At 30.1% G+C, this 20,926-nt stretch overlaps 1 protein-coding gene across 1 annotated transcript in view; it reads right to left on the bottom strand.

The window, feature by feature from the left end:
• LOC113366037 (heterogeneous nuclear ribonucleoprotein K-like) overlaps positions 1–20,926 on the bottom strand; it is a 37,891-nt gene that overhangs the window by 12,998 nt on the left and 3,967 nt on the right. Inside the window, exons 2-4 of the mRNA XM_026607589.1 lie at positions 13,020–13,070; positions 1,054–1,157; positions 813–869 (exon numbers count right to left, since the gene is read on the bottom strand). Of these exons, the coding sequence (XP_026463374.1) occupies positions 813–869; positions 1,054–1,152 (156 nt within the window). The 5' untranslated portion in view covers positions 1,153–1,157; positions 13,020–13,070. The remainder of the gene's footprint in view (positions 1–812; positions 870–1,053; positions 1,158–13,019; positions 13,071–20,926) is intronic.

Raw genomic sequence — 20,926 nt, forward strand, 5'->3', positions numbered from 1 at the left:
GCAGGTCGACCAACCAAGTGTGCGATTGTTTTGGCATTTTTAGTTTTTTGGCATTGTTTGGGCGCACACACACACGAGCAACGCAATTCGATTTTTTTGGCAAATTATTGTTTTTTTTGTTGGGTTTTATTCGAATGTATTGCACAGGGTTGTGTGGTCATTGTGTGGTTGGTCGGTCGATTGGTTGGTTGGCACATTTTTTGGACACCGCACAAATTATCAATCAGGTTCAAGTGTGGTTCAAGATTGGTGGGAGGTGATCGAGGCCGAAAAAGAAAGAAAAAGAATTCATCTCTATTAGTTTTGAAATTTTTGCTTCAAACAATAACAGTAGTGCTTAGATTAGTAAATTAGTCTAAAACATAATAAAACATTATTCATTCACAAGTTTGAATTTCGATTGTTAAAGACAAGCTCTGTTAATGTGGTTTAAGTAAAAAAAAGCTGTTGTTTAAAGTTAAAAGTTTATCAGTGGCCGCACCTTCACATAAATTGCATTGCTGAAAATCTGGCTAAATTGAGTCAAATCAATATAATCTAATACGTTTTTAAATTGAAATAAAAATCGTACATGTAATGAATACAATACAAATAAAATACCAATAAAATCCTTTAAAAAGCATTATTTATGCGATCAACAATAAAACTTCAAATGTTAAAAAAATTAAGTGCAAATAAGTATATCAAAAGCAATTAATAAAACTCAAAAAGGTTATTTGAAAATTATAACTTGAATATTATATAAACCCAAAATTCCAAAATGTAAGTAAAAAAGTAATAAATTTCTTGTAAAATGAATCAAATTTTAATACCTGTCCTCTAAGTTTTGTAATGCTCTGACCACCTTTTCCGATGATAGATCCAGCGACCTTAAAATAAATAAAAGTCATAAAGATACAAAAACAAACAAAAAATCAAATCACAAGTACAATTGTGTTTCAGTTTTCGTATATGAAATATACTTCATATTCGAGGTTGTTACTTCAGAACTTACAAAAAAAAACATTTGTAAGTCTGTTATAAGTGTTTCAAAAGCGAGAATATTCCTCATACCTTGCTGGGAATCAAAAGCCTCACTTCCTCATCACCGCGTCTGGAACGTTTCTGTGGGGCCTCGCGGACGTCTCCGTCTTCTTGCGATTCGCGCTTCATTCCGGCTGAAAATTGAATTGAAAATCAAAATTAGCTTTTCCACTAATTAATTCGAAGAAAATCGTTATTAGATTTAGAAATGTATTAAGATTACGTCTTTTTCTTGGCCTAAACTTATTGGCAGTCATTTTTAGAATTTGAAAAATTACAAATATTACACTTGATGATTTACATTTAACAATGACGGGTTATAAATGTATAAAAAATCATTTGCTTTTGTTTTGTAAATGTGTTTATAGTAGCCATGGGTTTTAGATTTAATATATAGGCTCGTGGGCTCGTATTGAGTAATATTGATAATAATGCTAATTTATGGCTTAGTAAAGGAAAATTTATAACTTTTAATTAATGGCTTAAAGGTAGTAAACATAATTAAATTTGTGCATAATATAATGAATTCGTTATAAAATAATAGAATTACATGTCGCAAATAGAGGAGTTTGGATGCATTGTATATATACAACTTTTAAACAAGATTAACTGTGGATGCAAAATATCAAAAAGCTTCTATATCGACAAAAAGGGCGAGGAGTAAAATCTAAACTTGATCTTTGCTTATTAGACAATCATTGGAATGCGTGAGATTATAGATTTTTATTCACTTTATTATTATTTTAACTTATTCACTCTTCAATTTGGGGTATAAAATATTGCAGAATTTGTTTATGTGTCGAATTAAAAAACCATTGAAAAAATGTCAAAAATCTAGATTGATTTAAATTTCAAAATAGAAGACAGGGCACCGGACTTGTGTTAGATGTTTTATTATTAATAAATTATAAATGTTTTCCTCGCTCTATATATTTAGGAAATTTAATTATTTCATTGGCAGTTGAGGTGCTTTATCGATTCGTCTCCAACGTGCTGAAATTTACTCGCGCTTTATGCGTATTGATCTGAAGTATTTAAAGATTTCGAATGAGAAAACAGGTTAAGCTAACGCCCGATATTCTTTGCTCGAGGCAATTGTTTAGATAAATAGTCGTTAATTAACTTACGACACGATACTTGAGTGTGCACACAAAGCTTTAAAGAAAAATTGTTGGGATGGGACGAGTCCAAAGAAAATACATATTGTTCTCGAGCATTGCGATACCGTCGCAATGTGCAAACGAGAATGTGTAATTAGCACGTTGAAAATTATTTCACAGGAATTTGTGGGCACGACTTCGAAGCACGCCTGATTTATGACCACGTATTTTTAGTTCAAGTTCGTGGAAAAAAACTGTCGCCTTCGTTGTATAAAATATTTATCAACATAATAAAATAAATTAATAAATCTAATAGAAATATGACCTTGAAAAACAAAAATAATAAAATGAATTGTTGTGGGGTGATAAATTATTTCACAATAATTTATCACTTGTCACACTCACACAGTTCCTAAATAAATCAGAGTCAAAAATCCAGAAAACAATTCCAATTAGATAGATGAGTGATTTACTTTATACAATTCTCATAAAACAACAGATTGAATTTCACATTTATGTATGTACGTGCTTTAAATAATACCAAATGATTCATAACAGTATAAAATACGAATAAACAGAAACAGTCATAGCAAACAGTGGTCGTCCCAACATAAACGATAATTATCATGTTTGCTTAATATATTTATATTCAAGCAGCCATTCTAATCAGCGCAAACCCACATATAACATTCCCAGACAATGTTTTTTCTACATTTCGGAAGCACTTGTTTATGGGAATATTATTTAACACCTGTCGGTTGGAGTTTGTGGGTGATCGTAAAAATATGAATTGAAAAAAGTTGATAGACAGATCAATGGAAGGATATAAAGGCGAAGACTAAATTGGAAAAGTGGAATATTTTTTATTTGATAATAATTAGTTAACGATTTAATAATTAGTTGTTAATTAATTCATATTCAATTAGAAATTACACTAAAGCGTAGAATATTTTTTATTTAATAATAATTAGTTAATTAGTTGTTCATTAATTCATATTCAATTAGAAATTACACTATTACGTGGAATATTTTTATTTAGTAATCATTAGTCAATTAGTTGTTCATTCCTTCATATTCAATTAGAAAGTATTTTTTAAATTATATTAAAAAAATGTATACATAATATTTCCAGCTTCCAAACAAAAATCTTATATACAATTAATCCAAAGAAATAAATCCTTAGCTGCCTAACGAATACATACGTCTCACGTTTCCGTTTCTGTAATGCATCTTTAATGCAAACTTTTGATTATTCCTCCACAAAATCTTCCACTTTCACTTATAAGAAAAATACATCAAACACTTCACAAAAAAAACTTTCAAATAAAAAAAAGGTATTACAACTATGATACAACACGAAGATATAATTCTAGTATTTTAAAGTATGAAGATTCCACTGCTAATATATCGAAAGACTATGGAAGACTGACTGACTGAGCGAATAGAAAGAAACGGCAGTGTTTGATACGAAACCAAAAGAGGTACATGAGTAGAACGGAGAAGGAGAATTATACTTTGCGTTTTGTATTATAGATCGGTCCAGTGCGTGTCTACAACGCAGGTAAAATATAACGAAGGTTTGTACAGGTGGGCAAATCCGAATTAAACGAAATCAGGTATTTAGTCTGTGGCGGGAAAATGATTTGATCTGAGAATCGTAGTAATAATTTTATAATATTATAATTATTAAGGGGCACAACTAGTGTGAAATTTTGAAAAAATCGATTTTTGTTTTTTTCATATTTCGGTAGATTACATATTTAAAAATAACATATTAAAATTTCAAATCGATATCTCAAATAGTTTTTGAGTTACAGCCATTTAAAATGTATACATATAGTATATAGTACAACGATCATTTTATCTTTAAACGCGTTTTTCTCGAAACAGCATTTTCCGAATTTGCTGCAGTGATTACTCAAAAACGAATGATCCGATCACTATCAAATTTTTTTTACATGTTCTGTATATAGTTCTCCGTAAAATGAACTATCGATTTTTTGATCGGATCAAAAATCGAAATTTAAGTCGAAAAACGACCAAAATTTTGGGTAAAATTCGACTTTTTTTTAAAAAAAAAAACGCCGCCATTTTGTCAATTTTTGATCTATTTCTTTTATCGTAGTTCATTTTACAGAAAATATTATCTAGTTTAACGAGATTTTTTTTTTTTATTTCATCCATGTAGAAGGCCGGAATCACTGCAGCAGTTAAGGGCCACTTTTTTTGTCGCGCCGTTGGAGATCGATGATAACTTAAAAACTATTTAATTTTTTTCTTCAAAAATTTTACTATGTATTCTTAAAACATGTATAAATATACTTCTAAAATTTTGAAATGATTGATAAAGTAATTTTTTAATATAAATTCCCAAAAATCACCTTTTTTAGGCGGTTACACTAATTGTGCCCCTTAATATAACATTATTATGAAGATGTTTGTACACATAAAAAAATAAACAAACGTGATACATATACTTTATAAAGGAAAACTAAATTATTTTACTGAAAATAATTTTAATCGATTTCCATACTTGTTAAGTCCCAATTTGACTCTTGTTCAGAAACTATAATTTATTCATGTCAGAGTAAAATAAATATTAAAATAAAGAATTTTATTCTGATATAAAAATTCTAAATATTTAAAATATACGATCGTCACGTATAAAACCAAAAATTAAGCTAAAAAATACATTTTTGAACGGGGCACAATGTTCTCAAGTCAATTTTATAACGCAGGTATGAAAAGCACAGGTAGACTACTAAGTCGCAGTAATGGTATGCGAGGTCAGACAAAATGCAAAAAGCACTTAATAGAATATACAAAAGACTGATATGATGATACATCTCGTCTTTTATATAACCAGGTATATATTTAAAGCAAACATATCTGCAGGAAAGAAATAATTCGCAACAATTTACCAAGAAAGTGTAATTAAAAACTGAATTAGTAATACTCGAAGTAAAGTAATAATTATACTAGCATAGTGCTAAAATATACGAATATTTGATGTTATCCTCCCTTTACACTGGATAGTTTTTTTTTAATCATATTTACTATAAACTATTTTCTTAAACGCTATTTAAGATCTTAATAGAGATTAGTTTATATTTCACTATAAAACTCTGTAAAACTGACCTACCGCCATAAAAATTATATTCTTCCTCAGGTTAAAAAAATGAGTAGGTGGATTACAAATTGCTCCTCTCGGCGTCTTCTCTACATGCTCGTTTCAAAATGATACTAAATTAATTTATATCTCTATATGAAACCGCCGAAGTTTTCGGCAAGTACAATACAAGGTTGACTATAATTGTTACATAGCTATTATTTAATAATAGTTACTTTTATTATTGAAAAAAAACGCAACTAGTTTTTTAAGCACATAAAATAAATATTTAAATATATAAATAAGCAATATATGTTAAATTATAATCGCTAATTTATATTATGTGATCATCATTAATTGCAAATATAATCTGACTGCAGAAAAAAATCTTGTTAACCTTGTACATATTCCCTGCATCAAATATGCACAACACGGTGCCAACACACTAATGAAACATGATTGTGACCTCTTGTTTCAAATAAAATTATTTTATGAAGTATGTAAATTTTATACAAGAAACGTAATATTATTTTTCTGCTAGAGAGAAAATTATAAAGCTATCACGCTCATGAGTAGTGTGTGTGATCACAAAAGATTCCACCAAAAATTTTTTTTTTAAATGTACTCTTGGGCCGTGTGAAGAATATTAAGTAACATCACGTGCAAGGTCTCTAAATTTAAAGGTGAACGCCCTGCAAATTACTCCTAACGAATTCCCGTCCGCTGATCATAATTATTTTGATTAGTCCATTCAATTCCTGTTTCTAGATACTCGTCAATATCCGTATAATAGTTATGATGAATATTTCATATAGATTTATGCCTCGCACAAGTTATAGAAAAGGAATGCTTTTAATGTTCACAAGAACGAGTGCAGAGCAATGTGGACGACGGTTATGGCGGGTTTATGGAATGCGCGATTGCAGAAACGTTTGTTTTGAAACCTAGAAGGACGCTTGGTATGCGAGAAAAGGCGGCAAAAGCCAAACCGGGGCGCGCACAACTCAAGAATCAAGATGTGATGTGCATTTTAATTGTTAAATTATTAAATGCTGTGTTAATTTAACATTCATATGACCTATGCTCTTCACCTTCGACATTTTTTGCAAACAACCGTTGAAAGTAAAAATTATAAATATCTATGACATAGGTAAAAAATTAGCAGTTTATCATTATCCCACATTCATAAATTTTCTGGTTTTTATTAGCAAAAAACTGAAAACAGGTGAGATTTAACATAATCATTGAATTTTTTACCACTGAAGAGCTTTGAAAAAAATCGATTCAGAAACTAATTAGATGGTGTAAGATCAGGACAATATGGTGGATGTGGCCAATAATCGATCAAAAAACTATTTTTTACTGATTGACAAGTGAATCGACTACTATCCAATAACAAACGAAATTTTACATTTGGGATACATCTAAATCTTAAATCTAAAAATTCAATTGTGGTGAGGATCACTATGATTAATTTTTGATATTGAGTGGACTGTAAATTATAAATATTCCATCACCATAAGATATGAGAATAAAACCACTATTTAGTTTATGATATATATTGAACTTCACTCTACAACCTTCTTCTCTCGTTACTTTTGCCAATCTCCTTATTATTATAAGTTGCAGGTATTTATACTCATACCATTGTATCCCCTACCCCGAAGGGTCACGGGTTAAATAGAAAAAGCCCTGGTCAAATCTTGACCAAATTAAGACCATCTAAAAGTGAAAGCTGCACTTAGTTGGCAACTTAATACAAAATCTATTAATCCTTTTCAATATTTAATTTTTAACTACTAATGATTCTGACGCCAAGCCAGGAAGATTTTGCGCTGAAATCTTATTGAATTCTGTAATCTCAAGTATTTAGAACAAATAGGCTAGTCACAAGCCTACAAAGTATTTGTACAAAACACGATTTCACGAATACATTACCGAACAGTAAGCGTAACGCATAAAATAGAAATCGGCAGCGGATCATACTGATCATTAGTATTCACATAACGAGTTTTAGCCGAACACATTATTCCAAAAGATACGTATAGGAAAAAATACGTACATAATTACAATAAGCTGTAAATATCCGTGATTTGAATTCATGATCAATAAAAATACAATAGCTGAAAAATGAATATAAATCCTGAGGTAATAGATAAACAAGTCGAAGAAGTTGTTCTATAAGCAATATCAATTGATAAATGGCACAATGGTAGAGAACTTATTATGTCCAAAATGATGAAACAGAATTAACCACGTATTACATAATTTGATAAAAAAAATCAAGAAATATTATTTGGTCAATCCATCTTATTTTGAATGAAAGGTTCCAGCGATGATAAATAGCAATATGTTTTCCATATGAAAATATATACATATGAAAATAGTCCTCCCTGCTATGAAAATAAAACAAATCATCAGTATTATAGAAATTGTAAGAATAAATTCATTATGTAGAGATAGACCAGCCGTTTGGGTTCTGTAAGGCTGCGCCGTTTAAGAAATCAGCACAACAGCTCAAAGAACTCGCTAAGTTTATATTGCCGTTAAAATAAAAGAAAATCTATAATAATTTTTCCCCTAGCGTTTTACACCAATGACCAAAAATCTAAAAATTGTAGTTTCAACAAACGTCGTCTTTAAAGTCCTGTTATATAAGTTCCGATAAAATTTGTCATACTGTATAGTTTTCACTACTTAATCCTCAAAGGACCTCAAGCAAGACGGTACAGTTGACAGCATGATTTAACGTCAAGGTATCGAAAACTAATAAACAAGAAACTACCGTCGCAAGATATTTATATGCGGGCGTGTTTCAATATAGCAAAATACCAATAGAAATAAATCAGCGCATTTATCGCATTACATAAAATTGTAGAAATGTATGCGATAGAATAGCTGTGAACTCGTTTCACTGGCCAAGTGAGCACCGGACCCGAAAGTCATTGAACCCTTTTCTTCCTCTTGAAGTTCACACATGACTGCAGATTCTGTCTAAGCACGGGATAAAGGAAATACAAATGTGTATGAGGCGGTAAGAGGTAATTAACTGAACGGAAGAAAATATTAAATTATCTTCGATGAAACGATTGTAGAATGATTTTAATTAATTAACTGAGGTCGCAGGTTATGGAATATGCAGACTATTTCCAACTTCCGTACTTTTATTTCATGTGATTACAGAAAAAAGTGAAACCATTCAAGACCGGAATAGTTCCATGAAGAAATATGCATGTTTAGTGAATATAAGTAGTATGTATAATTTAAGGGGCACAACTAGTGTGAAATTTTCAAAAAATCTAATTTTTAATTTTTCCATATTTCGATAGGTTATACCTTTAAAAATAACATACCAAAATTTTAAATCGATATCTTAAATAGTTTTTGAATCACAGCCATTTAAAGAGTATATATGTAGTATATAAGTATAACGATCATTTTATCTTTAAATGCGTTTTTCTCGAAACAGCATTTTCCGAATTTTCTGCAGCGATTACTCAAAAACAAATGATCCGATCACTATTAATTTTTTTTTACATGTTCTATATATAGTTCTCCGTAAAATGAACTATCGATTTTTTTAAAAAAAACGCCGTCATTTTGTCAAATTTTGATTTTTTTTATCGTAGTTCATTTTACAGGCAATATTATCTAGTTTAACGAGAATTTTTTTTTTGAAATTTTATCCACCTAGAAGGCCGGAATCACTGCAGCAGTGAAGGGCCTTTATTTTGTCGCGTCGTTGGAGATCGACGATAACTTAAAAAAATATTTAAATTTTTTCTTCAAAAATTTTACTATGTACATGGTCTGTTCAAAAAGTACCCGGAATTACTAATAATTAAATTTCGCGGGTCTGGAGTGTCTGATTGTCAAAATTTTTTTTTTATTGTGTTGGTATACATACCCCTAAAGTATGATGAAATTTTCAGCTATATTCACTGTTTACTTTGTCTGTGGTAGTCGCTAAGGTTCGACGTGTTTTTCTGAGCTCGGCGATTTTTACAATGGAAGAATTGAAAAAGTCAAAGAATTTGTATTAAATTTTGCGTAAAAAATGAAATAAAGTGTTGCAAAGTGCAAAAATTCACCAGATATGGCTCCGTGTGACTTTTTCCTATTCCCAAAGTTGAAGAGACCCATGAAAGGACGGCGGTTTTCCTCGATTGAAGAAAATCGCCGAGAGTGCTCAAGGACATATCAAAAAGTGAATATCAAGGGTGCTTCAAAAATTGGAAAAAACGCTGGCATAAGTGTATTATATCTGGGGGGACTACTTTGAAGGGGACCACATTAATGTAGACGAATAAATAAATATTTTTTTGAAAAAACGAAAATTACGAAAACTTTTTGAACAGACCTCGTATTCTTAAATCATGTATAAATATATTCCTAAAATTTTGAAATGATTTATAAAGCAGTTTTTTTAATATGAATTCCCAAAACTCACCTTTTTTAGGCGGTTACACCAGTTGTGCCCCTTAATTTTTTTAAAAGTCATTACGCCATATAGAAGAACTTTTATGGTAAATTTGACTGATTTTCAATATCACCAATACAAATAGGTGTTTTTAATATCACCAATACAAATAGTATCTTCTATCTGGTTTTCAAATTTCAAATTCAAAATAAAAAATTAAATAGATTCAACTTATTTTTCTCGTCGTCTTTCCAAGTATTTTATAGCTCCTTGTCGAGATAGATGTAAGCAAATAGGCACATAGCTCGTTTATTCTTAACTAAGGAAACGACAAACGAATCCATAAACAAAACGTTCAACGGGCAAGTGGGCGATTGAAGCGCGTGCCAAGTAATTATATGCAATGCGAGACATATCTTTGAATAGCCATAAAAACGACAGATTATGATGTAAAGGCAAACTTCAAAGCACGCTGTTATGATCAATTATATACAGATTGATGAGATATAAATGGAAATATTTTGTGCAGTCCATAAAATTTATAAAATGCAATAAAACTTGACTAAATGGACAATTTTTTCTATACATTTAGCAACAATCAGAACTTAACGAGTTCTATGAGCCGTTGTGGCTTTTATCTGTGTCAACCTAAACGGTTATCCAATCGCTGTGGTAAACATTTTATTGGGGAAGCAATGCCGGGTAAAGGCTATTTTTGCTTGGAAACATAATGCTATCTATATTTTCAAGTAATAATAGATGTCACTGCTGCTTGACATCAGGCTATCCTGTAGCGTTATCTAACCTGGAACCTCTGATTCGAAGTCCATAGCTCTAACCACATAAAACAAGTAAGCCCAAATTAACAAATACTATATTGCAAAACAAATGTAATGTAATGTTACCACAGAAAACAAGTAAGCTCAAATTAACAAATACTATATTGCACAAGCAAATGTATATTGAATATTAAAAGAATGATAAATTTAGAACCTCATTAGAACTACTCAGAATTACTTTAGGTAATAATTTTATTTAAAAAAAAAAAAAACTATATTTGTTTTCAAAAACGACGAAGTTGATGCCAATGAAATTTGAAAACACCAAAAAAGTTAAGAATTGACTATTATTTATTTGATAGTTGTGACAAAAATAATGTCAAATGTATATGAAAATCAATTACAGACTCGTTGCATCTTTGTGTTTAAAATTGCGCAAAAAACACAATGAATGTTACATAAATCATAACCATACGAGGAACAAGCTATTGCATTGAAATGCTATTGTGCATTGAAACAAGGACACAAGTGGGCCGAATATGCTCTAAATAAAATAATACACCCAATGACATTTTTTACTAACGATATTCTACTTAAATAATTCATTCTTAAGACGTAATATCTAACCTTGATAAGTATATCGGAAAAAGTTCGATTTAGATAAATTAAATTAGGTTTATGCTTTTCTGTAACAAGTAGGTAAACAAAAGAAATTGATAGAAAGCATAAAATAACACCGCTCCTTGAAATTAGCGAGTTATGTGGTTTTCTGTATGCTTTTTACAGCTTCCCATTGTTATGTCTATGTTTACATTTACATAGGTTGCACCTGTTCTAGCCTATTTAGGTAAATGTACACAAATCGTTATAAGAAACCCGATTACCTTCGCCTGAACTTATATGCTAGATATGATCTACATTTGTGAAACAGCTGATACCCGCCAAGCCCACGTGGTGTATAATTGTTATGATGCTTATTATGTTAATGAGATAATTGATTTTGAACAAATATTTTGGATGCAGATTAAAAACTTGCAGAATTTGCAAAGTTATTTTATTTTTCTTTGGCAGACGGCTTTGCATAAGAAACAATACAAATCAAATATGAACAAAAAATATTCAAGGAAACGATTGCATTTAAAAGTACACATCATATGAATTTCTTACAGACAACAATAAACCATTAAACAATATACTGACGCATGTTTTAAACGAGCAAAACACGAACAAATAAAAATAAATATGAATTATCTTTGGCACCAACAATAAACGAGATGCAGATTAAATCATGTGCCAAACGATATTCTTTTGAAATATAAGTACCGCCTATAGCTTCATATGAAAAATCGCATTGAGATATGTACTAGATATTCGAATACAAAAAACGAAACAAAATTATTTTATGTAAAATTCCGATTGCATTGGCATTGCCAATAATCATAATGCCGCGTTTTTTATTTAAAAATTAAAAACGAGTTTCAAATGCTGACAGCATGCTCCATAGCCGACCTCTGCGTCAAAGTAAATGTCTACTTTTGTTATGAGAAATCTTTAAAAGGTCATGATAGTATGTAACAACAAAAATATTTTAGAATAATAAATACAACACAATTAGATACAATCATGACACAATGCATTTTTTAAATAATTCCTGTATCATCAAGTATTATAGTTATGTAAAGATGAAAGTTTAAAAATTAAATGGCAGAGAAAATTATGTTTTTGAAAACATTTAGAGAATTTTCTGTATATAGAAAATACAAAAATTCATGTTCTACCGAATAACCCAACATACATCAGATTCAAGATAAGATTTTTTTTATTGTGGATATAATTTACACCTGTCCAATAGATATTAAGTAAATTTTATAAGTAATAATGCAAATGAATTATTGAGTGCTTGAAAAAGTGCACATTTGCAGAAGATAAGAAAATATTCACCAGGAACTATAAATTCTAAATTAGATAATTATCGTCTATTGAGTGAATTTTGAATCCGTATGTATCCTGTACGTATATACTCATATATAAATCAAATCAAGTATTAAATCAACTCAACAATAATAAACAATTTAATTATTTATCATAAACATAAGACACATTTACTATTTATTGTCTATTTTCGTTACAACATAGTCTTATAACATCGCCCACGTAAAATTATGCCGCAAAGCAATTTCCCTATCAATCATACGATCTAATCGATTCATATGCCATTATTACAGAGAAATTGATCCGGACAAGTTTTGTGACAATAGTAATATATATACTTTGTAACGAAAACTTCATATATAAAACTATATACACGACATAAGTCGTGTAACCAGCTGAATAATAATTATACATGCGCAGCGTTATTAGCGATAAGATGTTATCAAACATTGAATATGGTTGGTCAATGTGACATTAAAAGTTCATGTGAAACTGGGGTATGGAATAGAAACTTGTTCGCAAATTAATATATAATTTGTATTATTAGCTCGATACCTTCAAATTACATGAGGAAATGGATACATTTAGGTATATTCTTTAAAATTTAAGCAAGAATTTTGAGATTATAGATATAGTGTAACATAATTTCCACTAACCTTTGTTGATGTTAGTACTTTAATGAAATTAAAGGGTCCAGATGGGCTTGCCTGTAACAAAGAAAATAAATTTATAACAAACATATTGGATAATTATAATTAGGACAAATATGCAAATACCTAATTTACATTTTTTCACAAACGAAATCATTTCCATTTCTTTCAAATTGTTAACGAAAATAGCATCGATGCTCGTAAACATTTATTTTAAGAAACATGTTTTTAAGATTATTAGGTGTGGACGAACACGTAAACAGTGATGAAGATTAAAAGAATATCCCGAAATAAAATAAAACTAAAAACAATAAGATAAAATTGGTCAACCGACTGCTCCATTGCCCATTTATCACAAGGAAGGAATACTGTATCTATATTTGCATTATCAATACTACTTGTATTGACAATGCAAATATTATATTTCTGCCTATTGATATTATAATATATTATCATTAATAGAACTGTTATAAAATTCATATTTTGTCAAATGCCATTTCAAATTTGTAAATTAATCTCAACTTCGAAGGAAATTTTTCTGAACATTGCAACCAAAACTAACATGATTATTACTGCGACATGATATCATGATTGCAAACTTAATCTAAAATTAGCAGTGACAGTTACATCTTGTGGTCAATAATACATACTCTCTGACTACTCACAAGATACTACGCCAAACCGTTTCAGGATAAAACCTCTCAAAGGAAGTCTATAGTTTCACACATTTCAAATCTCTCTTAAATAAACTGTACTTGGAAGACCGAACTGATTATTTAGTAGATTCTCCACCGATATCAGACGTTCGACTGACCGTCCCGACGTTCAGACGCCTGTAAAACAACGCTCGTCCTGAAGTGTATCCCCACCAAAAGGATATCGTGGTATCATCACACTATAATATATGTGAATTTATATGTATAAAGCGAAACACCCCATTCTCAACCCCCCAAGTGAAAAGGTAGCCTGGTGTAGTGCACAATACTGGGTTGGTTTCCACCCGACGGATCCGCGCTAACCGCGTTCCCTTATGACATGACAAACACGAATCGAACACAGGAAGCATGATTTTGACGCGACAGAAATACAAAAATAACGCAGAGACGAATCATAAAAGGATTTGTTCTAATCGGGGGAATAAAAAACCTAAATACTTGGATATAAGAAGACCCTAAAGCGAAATTATAATCGCTAAAAGCGGATGTACTTCGTTAATTTACTTTTACATTGATTTTTTCGAACAAAATTTTATTGGTAAGAGATGAATCAAATTCAATATCTGATATTAAAGCTATCTGCGAGCGACCAAATCCAATGAGTATTTCCAAATTCGAAACCCGCCCAGAAAATCCTGATGTCAAGCAATAGTGACATCAGTGTTCACTTGAGCAACGTAATTCCAAGTGATTCAAATATGGCTCTATATTTTTTTTTCAAGTGAAAATAGATCCTCCCGGACATTGCTGCATCAATGAACAAATCAACCCTATTAGATAAATTCTCATAACAAAATAATCAAATATGGATGGATCGACCGCTGGGTTACCATCTAAAAAGTAGAAGAAAAGGAGAAGTTTCAGGCCAGCAGCTTAGAGCTCTGATTGCTGTTAAAATATGAGAATAAAAAATATATATTTGCAAGGAAAATAGGCCTTTCAAGGCTTTGCTGCACTACCCGTTTTAGAAAGACATGGGATTACTTTCTAATAGGATTCTGTATAAGGCAAAACATAAAATAAAACTAGTTGAGTGTATGGCATCGTGCTTAAGGCAAATTGCTGGAACTTCCCGTACCGTAACGAAATATTCGAGGAATACTGAATGTTTTGAAATAGATTATTATTAATATTGTAACATTGCCTAATATTTATAAGAATTATATAAACTGAATTGCAAAGTTCAAATTATTTGTTCAAAGTATATTAGAACTTTAGTCAGAATTAAAAAAAAAATCTGAATTATTTTCGATATACAAAAAAATTTTTTTTTGAAAAAAAAAAGATTGAAACAAAAATTTTTTTTCAAGATCAATTTTTTTGTTAAGACAAGCAGAAAGCTCTTTGAATCATTTAAATCGGACGCTTAGTTCTCTCAAAAACTGCCATTTTTTGCACATTTAGCTCCGTATCTTGGAAATGGCTGGGCCTGCCTTTGCCAAAATCTGATAAACACTTCTCCCAATCAATACTAATTGAATGTTTTTAGAACATTAAAATCGGATGCTCCGTTCTCTCAAAAACTCGATTTCTATATTCTAAACGAGACTGGAAATTTGTATCCATACATACATACATACACACACACATCCATTTTTTCTGAGGTATGCCAAAATGTTCAGAAACCTTCAAAACGTCGAGAAATGAAAAAATTTTCAATTTCGATTTTCGGCCCATTACAATAACTTACCCTACGGGAAGTTAATAAAAACTATGTCTCAGATAATAAAAACAATCAAAAATAAAAACTATGTCTCTGATAGTAAGAACAATTATTGCCTTCCTAACAACGTAGTTCTTAGAAATATGCAGTGCTCTAAACATTTATATAACATGTAAAAGTTCTGACTGCAGATAATAAAAAAATATAATAAAATATACTAATTTGTAGCCTGACAAATTATAATATCAGTTAATGATAGGATCAGTACTGATGAAAATATTAGAAAAACAGGGGGGCGCAATGCAAAAAGGTTGGAAATTACTGTATCTTATCTTCAAGTTATTTGGAAATCAATTTTCTATCAAATTTTTTTTATTAGTTTGCCACATATATGAAAATTCAGTTCATGGTTTAACAAAAACAAAAAAACAATAGTGAAATATTACTAGTCTTAAGTTTAACCTAAGTAATTGAATTATGAGATATAGCTCAAAATTTACATTATTGGTAAACAATATTGAATCATAATTGTTTATGAAGAAAATAATGCTGTTATCATTTTCATCTTCAAAACATTCATGGACCTTAACGATTGAAAATTCATGCTCCCAAGTAATTCAATATACAAAGTATAAAAATGCTCCACCGAGGTCTAAAAAATTTCGGCAAATATAATTCAATTACCAATACTTTTGGTATTGAATTTCCTCGATGCCGTACTGGTAATTGTGCTCGATACGAATGTCGAAGGATAATTATGAAAATGGAATAAATAAGGGCTAGAAGGAGTATGAGGTTAAAAACAAAGTGGGGATAGAGATATGTTGACATCGAACCTTTGTGTTGGAAAATATGAAATCGTGGAGAGCTCTATATGGCTATTGGAAAAGGTGGGGGATAAAACATGCACGTGGGGATGTGTTCGAATTGCCATACGGAATTATCTGAATAAGAGGTTAAAAAGCTCTAACAATAACAGGAATTAACAAAACCTGGATACAGAAAATTATGTAATACATTGTATTACTTTATTGAAGAATAGAAAATTATTATATTACAAGAATTCATACCTGGACGTCCAATCAGTAGATTGACATTCGATTGAAACATTCTAAGTACTTCCGAAAATTTGCTAATGTTCCATATGGGATAGGTATAAAAATCATACAGATATAAAAAAAAACAAACCAGAAATAATACGCTTTTTTATTGAACTGGATAATTTTTTCTCTAATAATCAATCATAAAATATAGAATGAATAATAATCATTCTGGAGTAACTAAGTTAGAAGTAAAAGCTAATCCTTGTTACTTTTTAAGAGAATTAAAGTATTTTTTCTATTTTATTTTATATATTTTTATTTATATTTTTGCAAATTTTAAAATTAAAAATTGTATTTTTAACATTTACCAGTGCTTCCTGAAATTCAAATCAATTAATTTATTTTTATCTTTACGACCAATTCATTCAGTATAAACATATAATAAAAGATAAACTGATCAATGATGATTACAACATCCGTTAAGCAAAACTAACTAGAGAATATACAGAATTAGATATCATAAAACTCTGGAAATATTATTGAACGTTTCTCAGATTTGTACATTTTATTTTTATCAAACGAAGGATTAGCAATCTTGAAAAGGAATTTATAATAAGTAACAACAAAATGAGAATTGAAAGATTAATTAAAACTATAAAATTAGCTTTGAGTAGATAATTAAAAATTAAGTATGGACATATATGCAATACAAAATAGTATTAATAATACAAACTAGAATTTAATTTTAAAAGAAATAAGGGGCTCGCCCGTATGTAAGGATTAAGAGCGACGGGACCTGAATCAGAGGTCCCGGATTCGATACCCACTTCGAGCAGCCTGTTGTCAGGCAGCAGTGACAACGATTTTCACTTGAAAATATAGATAGCAATATGTTTCCAAGTGAAAATAGCCCTTGCCCGGCATTGCTGCACCAATAAAAAGTCAGCCCTATTAGATTAATTCTAATAACAAAAATCATCAAATATGGATGGATTAACCATTGAGTTACCATCTAAAAAATACGAAGTAAGAAGAAGTTTCAGCCCAACAGCTCATAAGACGTAAGGTTCTGATTGCTGTTAAAAATGAACAAATAAAAAAAAGGAACAAAATGTATCTACAGGGACAAATTGAAAATTAAGAGCTTTAATAAAAAAAAATATAATTAGCAGTCAGTAGGTAATGCAAAAGTCTTCAAAAGATTTAAAATTGAATACATAAAATATAAAATACTAACAAGAATAATAGTAAAATAGTTCGCTGTTTTTTTTTCTAAAAGCCAATATAGTTGTATTAATTGTACATAATATAACTTAATTTTCCGAAAAAATTCCACTGGTTGTAGAAAAAGAGTGTATATAAAAAACGGCATACGGTCGATAATAATTGTGGCATTAAACGTAAATAATACATTAGACTTGTTTGTTCTTTTCCTCATGTATATAATTAGGGTGTACATATAGATAGGAACGTGGGACATGCGAATAGCAGGTTCACATATACGTTAGAAAATCGATAGAAAATTGATTGAAATGGACTAGAAAGACTGTCAGGCCGCTGACCAATTGATAAATTAAAGCCAAGGATAAAATAAAAAAAAAACCAAATCCCACAAGAAATTGATAAATTAATTTAACGCTTTGCAAAAAAAATTGTTATGAATTATGTCATGATTTCAGTGACCAGACAGAGCCACATGCTTTTATTTATTACAAGTTATTCCAGACTCGTATGTAAATTAAACAGACACATATATGCGATGTTTTGCTTCAACAATTTCATTTGTATGACGCAAAATAATATTGTTTCAAAATTAATTTTTACAAGTGTGAGTGAATTTTATGTTGAACTGCTTGTCTTGTTTAATAAAAGATAAGCGGCGCTATCAGCGAGTTGAAAACTCTGCCAAAACGTATATCGTCCAAAAAATAAAATATTATTATTGTGTGATATAAACTTTTGAACATTATGGTTTCGTTTATAGGTCAATTATTTTGTGGATGTTTTCAAAACGCATTAACGAAGACTATATCGTAGAATAAATGATAACTAAAATTATCGCAATGATAAAAAAATATGAATAACATCTCTGACTCTATGCTTGCCAATGTAAACGAATTTTGCATAATATAAATAAACATGGACTATATGCCACTTTCAAACGATATAATATCAATATAATTATAACTAGTGGAGCGCATGGCATCGTTCCTTAAGGCAAATTGCTGGAACTTCCCATACCAAAATTTTTTTTTAAAAAGATTAACATTTTTGAAAAAAATTTACTCTGAAAATTAGATTTTAGAAAAACAAATTTTTGACAAAAATTTACGTTTGAAAAAAAAAAGACTTTTTGAAGAAAAGTGTATTTTGAAATATTTCGGAAATTCTGAACTTTTTTTTAAAGCAAGCGTAGGAATGTAAACAAAATTTATACCTATTGTTAAAATCTCTATAAAATATCTGATAAATTGATGTGCATATGTCTAATGATCATTTTTGACCGCCAGATGGCATTTTTTCTCCGAAACCGCTAGACCTACCTTCATGAAAATTTGATCAGTTCTTCATCTTGATAATACAAGTAAAATGTTTTTTGATTTTTCAAATCGGACGCTCCGTTCTCTTAAAAACTGAGTTACCGTTTTTGGCACTTTTTGCCCCATATCTTCGGAACGGCTAGACCTGCCTTTGCCAAAAACTAATCAGTACGTCTCCTTATCAATACGAATCGAATGTTTTTTGAATTATTCAAATCGCTTCATCCGTGTTCCCGAAATCGTCGACGAAAATTTGTACCAGAACACACATACACACACGCACACACATACACACACGCACACACATACATCCATTTTTTTTCTAAGGTATGCCTACGGGAAGTTAACAATATTATAAAAGAACACTCGTTATGATTTTATCTGATTTTCAGAAAAAAATTCCGTAGCAGATTTAGTTCAAATATTGGTATTCAAATATATTAAAATACAATCCATCTTAATCTATAAATCTCATACATGAGAGTAGGTTATTATTTAACAATCAATATCTGCTATTATATTTCCCTTAACATTCAGACCCCAACTCAAAGTCTCGAATAGTAGATTTTGATGGGTTTTGAAAGTGTATCGAATCAAGGGCATTTCAGAGAATGACAATCTATCGGCGGGCTAACTTCCTACTCCCAATTTCATACATGGGCAACTTTTAACAGTACAGTGCAACCGTGAAAAGCTCATCGTCGGCCTTATTATATGACCTCATGTGCGGTAATCAGAGCTTTTCGTAATAAATAAAAATAAGGATTACAAGAATAAAAATTGTATCCTAGTATAAATTAAAATTGTATAAATTGAACCAACATAAATATGCTTCGATGAGCTACTGATAAGTAGACATAAATAATAATTATTTGAAAGTTATAATAATTCCCTCAAAAAAAGGAAGCATTACATAGAAAATATTCTGTTCCATTAGGCGCTATTAGTCGATCAGGATATAATTTGGCATAAGCTACTGATAAGACAAAGATAATTTATATTTTAAAACTTATTTCGAATAATCTGGACATTGGCCTAAAATAATATCTAGTTGTAGCAGTCACATTCGCAATATAACTCAAACCAATTTCATTTTCGTTTTAAACCGATGTGTCCAGTTATTAATATAATAACCAAATTACCATAAACGAAATTTTCATTATTACCTAATGACATATTTTATGCATATTGATGACAATAGTATTTAATTTCATTACACTACGTGTATTACAAAAATGATTGATATTTCATTTCATTATGCATCGCCTAGTGACCCTTTCCTTGATGTATTGGAAATACATTTGCCCTGACTATCAACAAAGTATACTAATACAGTCAATATCTTCGATATGACAAGTTTGTGATCTAATGATTTATGAACGAGCATATATGAAACTTCTATCAAATGAGTTTCTATGGCTACACAATTGCACAACAAGCCATATACGCAGTAGTTTGTGAACGCAATTATTAGGATACAAAATATTTATAACGCGCTATTATAAATTGAACACAATCCAAATTAATAGATTGATTAAATAATTTAACAAATTTATTTCCGTAATGACTATTTTAATTATGTTGATTGTACGACTTATTTAATGCATTAATTATAATTTATTTTCGAATAGTAAATGCTCGATATATACACACCTCATTAAAATTTCATCGTTCCATAACTGAATAAGTTTTTATTGAAAAAATAAGCAAGTCTTTAATTATAAAACTTCTTTCATTTCATACATTTTCCAACGCACAGAAGTGCAATTATATATTAAACGAAAGTATTATATATTCTGTATCATCTGCTTAATAGAATCTAATTCCCAGAAATTATCTATCAATTACAGTGTCTAATCCTGGTTAATTTCCAAATAATAGGGGCTGAGTAGAATAGTAAATTGTATTGAGGAATCTACTTCATGATACAAGCATAAATTTATAATAACTT

This window comes from Ctenocephalides felis, unplaced genomic scaffold (genome assembly GCF_003426905.1).
Source record: "Ctenocephalides felis isolate EL2017-DRISC unplaced genomic scaffold, ASM342690v1 CF-g0.4_SCAFFOLD_01170, whole genome shotgun sequence".
Classification (NCBI taxonomy): Eukaryota; Metazoa; Arthropoda; class Insecta; order Siphonaptera; family Pulicidae; genus Ctenocephalides; species Ctenocephalides felis.